At 37.2% G+C, this 8154-nt stretch overlaps 1 protein-coding gene across 1 annotated transcript in view; it reads right to left on the bottom strand.

The window, feature by feature from the left end:
- The window catches only part of LOC108673814 (UDP-glycosyltransferase UGT5), a 12476-nt gene extending 6159 nt beyond the window's left edge, over positions 1-6317 (bottom strand). Inside the window, exons 1-7 of the mRNA XM_018161688.2 lie at positions 5947-6317; positions 4924-5115; positions 3791-4042; positions 2673-2900; positions 1924-2088; positions 824-1043; positions 419-638 (exon numbers count right to left, since the gene is read on the bottom strand). Of these exons, the coding sequence (XP_018017177.1) occupies positions 419-638; positions 824-1043; positions 1924-2088; positions 2673-2900; positions 3791-4042; positions 4924-5115; positions 5947-5958 (1289 nt within the window). The 5' untranslated portion in view covers positions 5959-6317. The remainder of the gene's footprint in view (positions 1-418; positions 639-823; positions 1044-1923; positions 2089-2672; positions 2901-3790; positions 4043-4923; positions 5116-5946) is intronic.
- Between the last annotated feature and the right edge of the window lie 1837 nt (positions 6318-8154).

Genomic DNA, 8154 nt, shown 5'->3' with positions numbered 1-8154 from the left:
AAAAATATATGTTCAGATTTGAAATGCCTAGCTCCTTATCGAACCCGGTGGAAGTCTAGTAGCTACTTCAAACTATCGTCAGTCATGCAAAGATCCGGTCAAATAACACGATTTTAGATCTTATGTGAACAAGCACGAAAAGGGAAAGAATCGGCGACAGGCCACATCAGGCCTACGCTTCAGCGCCGCGATCACTATGGTATGTTATGTTACACACTGATATTAGGATGTAAAAACTTGTACATGCACCCAACGGAAACTTTATAGAACCCTACACCCAAGACGAATTAAGCTTAAGAATCATCAATTCAGCGAAAAAATCTATTTAACTTTCCAGCTTAAATTTTTTGAAACAATAGTTCGAAATGCTGATACTACGCACCGGCTTTTACTTCTTGAAGGATTTCCATTATCTCACCTTGGATTTTGCATTACTTTTTCAATGGAGTGGAGTAGATCTGCCTCCGTTAACGTAGGCCACGAAAGTGCAATGGCCACACCAGCTTGCTCGAGGTACGATGCTATCTTTGAATGGTCCCACATAGCTGGTATCGCGATAATAGGTACTCCGTAGTATATCGCTTCTTGAGTACCAGCTAAGCCCCCATGGCTTACGAACACTTTGACATTCCGATGAGCTAATGAAATAAGAATATACGAATTCGCACATGAGCATCATTCAATATTCCATAGAACGATCAGATTTGATATATTATACAAACATGCAATTTTTGTGGATACCAATATTAGTCGTAGTGTTCAGCGCACTTGAAATCGAATCAGATAAATTATTTAATACGTATTTATTTACAGAAATTCTTACCTAGAATTGTTTGTTGAGGCACATCGTTATGGAAGAGAATGTTGCCAATCTTCTGGGGATTTTGTCCAGCAAGTTTGAGAATAACTTTGTAAGGGAGTTTGGACAGCGCGGCAATTAACAATTCTTCTTTGTCAGCAGAAATTGAGTCGTTTTTAATTGTTGTTATTCCAAAACCCACGTAAATAACTGGATCCTCGCCTGCTAGGAAGTCGCGAATGTCCTAAGAATTTAAATTAAGAGTTATAAAGTTTCAGGAAAAAACCGGCATGGAGAAGATTTTAAAAATAGACATCAACCGAATTCGTAAATTTAAATCCTTTTCGTTTGGACGTCATAAGTAAATGATGGAATGTATACACCGGAAAACTATCTTAATCAGAAGAATACATTACACGCTCATGTCTGTCATTATTAATAAGGTACGTTTTAGAATATAAAACACGACTACTGGAATTACATATGCTCGAGTCTCCTTTGAAACAATTTGTTGAAACCCGCAGTCAAATTACTATATTTGACCTAGAATTACTATTTATCGACCAAATTTCGTCGCTAACTCCTTTTATTGTTGAGTGATTGATTTAGAAAACTTTTTGCTAAAGGTATTAAAGTATCATTTAACCGGTGCGGTGGTATTTAATTAGGTTTTGGGAATCATGAATTTCAAAGAAAAGGAAACGGCAACTAAATTCTCAATACATATTCTGATGACTTCCTTTATATACTTTCTCAGGTCGAAGTCGTTTCATATAGTTTTGTAGTTTGTCGAAAAATTTGAAAGCTTTTAAGCCCTAACAGACATGCCTACAGATTGTGGTTCATTCAAATTGTTTTAGCTTCAATCTCTTTAACGTCATGTAGATCAATACGTCAGTTAATAGTCCTAAATTTAAACTGTTTCCTAACTCCGAAGTTCTAGGTAAAGTGTCATATACCTTAGAATTTAGTCTCTTCTCTTTAATGAGTGAAGACCAGACATCTTGCTCGCTTTACTTGATCTTGTGGGCAAAATTTAAAGCTTGATTTTAAAATTCCAGATGCAGAAATTTCATGCCTATATCATTCTGTGACTCCAAGACTTTTTAAAACCATGTACGTACTTCTGGCAAAGGTTGTAGAGGGCGCAGCACGAGACCCCCCACCGCCACCTGGTTAGGAAGCAGCGGCAAAGGGCCGTCCAAGGCGTGGTTCACCGTCACGAAATGAAGACTGGCGTTGCGCTCGAACTCAGACACGGGAGGCAGCTCCGAGAAGTGCTTGTTGACCTGGAAATTAAAAATAGAATATGCGATATAGTAATAGTATTTGGACTTGACATTATAATATTGAAACTCAAAGGGAAAAAATTAGTTCACATAGACGATGTCAACAGCCGAAAAGTTGACCTGGAAGTGAAGTGAGGGACTAGCTATTTTAGAAAAGCATGTGGTAATTTCAATACCAATTGAAAAGACATAACATGTATTACATCACAATCTTGCATGGTATGAAGGAATGAATTGTTATTAAGGTTGAAGCTTTAGGGACTAGGGAGCTGCTTGTCACAGAGCTGATAAGTATTTAATATTGCGTAGTGAAGTTTTCTTTAATCGTTACTCTCAACTCTCAAATCCAACAAAATTGATTGGTTATATACATATCAAATCAAATATCATATATTTCGGAAACTTCAATTTGCCAAAGAGAAGAAAGATATTAAATAGAACAGTATTCACCATTTTATGTTACAGTTTACATTTAGTTTTCATTGGTCGGCAATAATCCAATGTGCATTTTCAATATGTTCAGTGCTGGTCAGTATCGATTTAATTCTTGAATCATGGGTTAAATTCTGCTGAAAACATCTTACCTCTTTCCGAATACTATACGTCATCCACCGATATACTGAACACGCGATGACCGTTGAGAAAAGATTTGTGAAACGATCAAGGATAGAAAAAGGTTGAGGAAAATGGAAGACTCCACCAGTGACGTAAGCAGGGTTCTGTGGGTTGCCGAAGTGGGCGCTCTGGCAGGGGTTGAAGACGGTCGTCGTAAAGATTGCAAAGGGCATTTCATGGAGGATGGGGTACATGGCCTGGAACGGAACAAATCAAAAAAGAATTGAATACGACGAATGGAGCGAAAGTCCGTGTTTAGAATTGTTGTTATTTTTTATTACATTTTTTGTGATCTGAGCGAATGGGTACATGTACAATGCATTGGATACACTTTTAGAGTTATGTTTCTCTTATTTTGTTGAATTGTATTAAGTTATGTTACTTTTCAATACGCATGCACAGTTAAATGCGATAAATTCGCAACTAGGTTTCATCGACAAAGTAAACGTACTTTTTTGGATCGTCAACGTATGACAATAGATTCTAGATTCACAAAATTTAAATCAGCGAACATTTTATAAATAGGAGCTTGATCGACCGACAATCTACACGCATGAAAAATGATAATGCATGTACCCGTTAAATGTATTCAAATCCTCCAGCAAATTCATGTTCCAAAAAAGCGTGGTTCAAATTTATTTGCGAATTATGGGTAATATTTCTCGTGCACCCTTTCAAATATCAAATACTACTATGTATAATTGATCTATCAAAGTTCTTATTTATTCAAACTTGAAATTACCGAGCGCACCAATGCAATATACGTTAGATGCGAATTGTATATAGATACTGGAGATGTAGAATTAGAGGTTATTTATAGCCTTTCCATCTTCCAAATAAATCCTCCTTCGTTAAACTCTTCTATCTCGACTCCAAGAAGGCTAGTTAATATCTAAAAGACTGTTTGAATCTAAAAGTAATATATTTAAATTGACGCGCTTTGGTATAACCACATTTAACTTTTTAAAGTCTTTGTATGGTACCAGCCTTATACAGTAGAATATTTTGATACCGTCATTTTGAGACAGAGATAATACAAAATTTACTCGCATTTACATTAGCCTTATACAATCGAACAGATACTCACAAACCAAGCCATGTCTTCTGCAACAATGAAGTCGAATTCTTTCCTTTTTTGATACAGTGACTTTATTTGAGGGGATGAGAAGATTCTATTCACATTATCTCCGATAGCTGCAGTTATATTCATCATGTGACCCATAGCAGAGCTCAAACTTCCAATAGAATTGAAATCTGGTCTATCAAGAACGACGTCATGATAGATGCACGTGACGTTAGGCAGCTCGTAGATGTCAGGCGTCTCACACAGCATGTACACCTGCCGAGTAGAAAAGGGGCAGTATTTTCCCTCTATTTCCAAATGACGTTGAAAGAACGTTGATTGCGAGTTGATTTTGTTATAAAATCTTTCAATCTACGTCATTTCAAAATCCTGTGATGGTGGGTTGCTGTGAAAGAACGTTTTTCTATGAGCAACACAATTGTTTTATTTTCAATGGCGCTATAAATTTTTTGTATTTCTAGGGTAGCTAAATTACTTCATTTTCCGTCCACGAAGACTATGTTAAAGGCAAGCTATCACAAAAATCAGTTGGTAACCTCACAGTACGTACCATATATTTCTCAATAAAGTTATAAATACGATTAGGTCGCATATGCTATGAAATTTATTAGTCCTGAACGCAAATAAAAATGCTCCGGTATTTTGTCAGGATAATTGGCCATACTGAAATAAGTTTTGTAGATCTAGATTCATGTTAAGTATTATGTTTCTCACTCGATCACTTTTGGAGTTGGCATTCATTTTATTTGTTGAAGAACATTTTTATTGAAACGTGAAACGAGGGCAGCTCGAATTTGATTTGGGTTTTATTATTAGGAAGATAAAATTGTTACAAATTTTTTATCAAAATACAAAAAATGGCTACATCATGTTCATGATAAATTAATTTCACTGTGAAAAGCTGTAATTTTTATGTTCTTAATGCTCTTAGAAATGTCCTAATAAGTATAGCCATTTGATAATTAAATTGCACACCTGGGGCCATACTTTCAAAACTCGCTAAGTGAATGTAAGTACTTACGCTCTATTTTCTTGTCTATGATTGGTGGCCGCTTGAAAGGCCGTCAATGATTGGCTGATGAACTTACGATCTCTTAACTTTTTTTGAAATTATAGGCCCTGTACTAATTCCATACCTCATGACCCCTGTTTGCTAAAGCGACCGCCAGAGGTGCCACCGTTAACGTATGACTGCGTATAGGAGTGGGCAGGAGAAAGAGAAATTTGTAGTGACGACCAGGGGCGGGTAGAGAACTATTAAAGAACTCCAGCTTTCCTGCTTGTCCATTTGTTGATGTTACAGCCAACAGCAGCCACAACTGCGCCATCTGCGAACCAATGACAATATTGCGGTAATTACCGAAGATCGTTGGCAATGCGCCGGAAAGCAATAGGAAAATTTTTATCCTGACTATGAAAGTTTTTGGAAATCACTTTAACCCCCCCAAGAAATGAATTTTTGAAACGGAAATTGAAAAATTTCTCGTAGGAAACCTAACTGTTACAATCAATCCAAGTTTCGGAAATCTAATTAAGCCTACTAAAGACATTCCATTGTAAAAAATGAAGTAATGCAGACAATCCACAGTAGGAAACCTGTTACAAGCACTCCCGACATGCATGGGCAGTCCCTCGAATGTGAACTGTAGCGCGAAAACCGGTTCCTGTATCCTGGATACCACGATCACACAAAAAAGTCGCCCCGAGTTAATTAAAGAGGCAAACCTTAACTTTCATTCTAGGAGCATTAGTAGTTGAGGGCAAAGTATCAAATTCAAAGGTAATATCGAAGGTAATTCTTTCTAAGTAACTATAGTTTTGTATGCTTTATTGTTAGAATTGTATCCATATTGATAGCTTATTTTCAGTTTGAGAGCCTGATTTATTATAATATTTTCTGGCACTTTGTTAACCCGCAAATAAAGTCAAAGTAATTTGTTATTTGACTTGGCTGCTTATAACATCATAGCTCAAAGTCGCCGAGTGGTTGAGATCACCAAAATTAGGAAAGCGAGTTGGGTATTCGAGACCCACAACCAGCTGTGAAAATCCTTTTTGAAATCAGCAAGGTGACCGCATGGTTAGGAATAGGCTATCGGCCATTTTGGCCTAATCATAGTTGACATCACTATAATATTATACTATTATATGTTACTCACCAGTCCCTTCATGATATTGGAGCAGGAGTTCCGCGTTCGAAACTTTCAGGTAGTACTTATATAACATCTACCTAATAGTTCCATGAGCAGACTTGAACCAAAAGTTAAATCAGAAGTATACAATTATAAGGTTGAAAGTTTCCAGTTTCAAGTTAAAACTTTCAACAATGAAGTGAAATACTATTGTCATGGGATAGTGAGAATTCCAGTAGCTATTGACAGTAGGATACTAGCATTGTCAACAGCTGAAAATTGATAATCTCTTATTCATTTTAACTTTCTGAACATCGATTTTAAATATTTTTTGCATGTGCAGCTACTAATACTAGGAAAGCTCTGGTAAATTTACCACATCTCAAATTAATACTGAACACTTTTCAGTATCCTAAGGTATTATTTTGTTTTATTTTAAGTCAATAGTATAAGGCCAATTTGACTGAATTTCCATTAGCCGCTGTTTAACGAAATAACAATGAATATTTTGGGTCTAGATTTCCGTTGTTTCGAGCCATACACTGAACATTCACATGTAACTTAGAATGATTATTTACTGGAAAACGGCTTAATGCAAGTATTTCAAAAGCCGTTATGAATCTAGTTTAGAAATTCCTATAGATCTATTCGTTAAAAAATAGGTTTGATTTAAAATTCTGCCAATAGGAAATGTTTCTCGAAGTTATATCTACAGTGTCTATCTTCACATTATCTCGCATTGTGAAATCGATAGTATATTATTGACAGTTCATTTCGGGTGTGGGCTTCATGCGAGATAATTATTTTCAATAGAAGTGCTATTGACTCGTTAGAACCGCGATCTCAGTTCTAAACTACTGGACATTCACGTCCTACATCCTACCAAAGGACTTACACGTAGGACATGCACGTACTACATCCTTAGCTAAGGACCTACACGTCCTACGTCATACCCAAGTTTTTCCCCACGTTCTGCATCCCTACTAAGGACATATACGTCTTACGTCCCTAATAAGAACTTCACGTCCTACGTCCCAGTCGAAGTCCCACACGTAACTGCTTCGGTGAGGACAAATGCATCAAGACTGGCCGCTCTGTAGAAGGCACACGCTGCCCTCCGTGAGGCATTTAGCTTAAGCTCATGCAGTGAAAGCAACAACAGTTCCTTATCTATATGTACGGAACTTTCTCTCCCGGTTCTTCCGTGGCAGAGAAAGGATACCACACCCACAGACGGTATTTACGTTTACATGATACAGAGCGGCACCGCATTGACAGTTTTCGGAGTAATTTTTTGTATTCGATATATGAGCAACATCCATTTTTGCGATTTTGTAATTATATCTAGCCAAATTTTTATTTTTAGTAGTACCTATTTACATGATTTTGTCAGTCCAAATTTCATGGCTCAATGCGTCTTTTAACTTGATAATGAATGTTGATATATTGGCAACGTTGTTAGCAAATTAAAAACAATGTCTTTCTGTAACCTGATTTTCGATCTACGCAATGCCAACGAGAAATTCTGTTCCATATAAAATAAAAAGTAATACGAAAATTACTCATAAAACTAATTCTCTGGTCTCCAATCAAATTTTGCTTCTACGTGTAACGATACCATTATACGTGTGCATAGACCGCTACCTGTGCGTAGGCCACCGTGTTTTCAAGCCGATTAGTTTACTTAAGCCGCTACGTGTATTTAGGCCGCTACGTGTATCTAGGCCGCTACATGTATCTAGGCCGCTTCATTTAGTTAGGCCACTTCGTGTACTTATAGGCGACTACGTGTACTTAGGCCGCTACGTGAACTTAGGCTGTTATGTTAACTCAGGATACTATTTTTCTTATGCCGCTTATAACCGAGCTTTGATTAGGCCTCAAGCTTGCACTTCTGCTTGAATATTTGTGCAATGTTAGCTCACTCAACACGTCCGTTACTCGTTAGGCCAAAACGTATGAGTCGCAGCTTCATATTCGATAGCATGTTCCCTCGACTCGTGGATTACTCACTGTTTTCCAGAGTAGCATTTCTTGAAGAAGAGTGATTAAAAAAATATAACTCAGCAATCACTGCAGTGAGTGACAGAGAGCGCATTTTCTCGTCGACGAAAACGTGAAGTCACGGACAGACAGACAGACAGACGGACATGACGAGCCCAATAGGGCATTTTTTCAATAAATAAGAAAATGCGCTAAAAGGTTCCATAGAAGAGTTTTAAGTTTCATGGTAGA

The sequence above is a fragment of the Hyalella azteca genome, unplaced genomic scaffold (assembly GCF_000764305.2).
Source record: "Hyalella azteca isolate HAZT.00-mixed unplaced genomic scaffold, Hazt_2.0.2 contig4675, whole genome shotgun sequence".
NCBI lineage: Eukaryota > Metazoa > Arthropoda > Malacostraca > Amphipoda > Hyalellidae > Hyalella > Hyalella azteca.
This window is presented reverse-complemented; position numbering and strand designations above follow the sequence as displayed.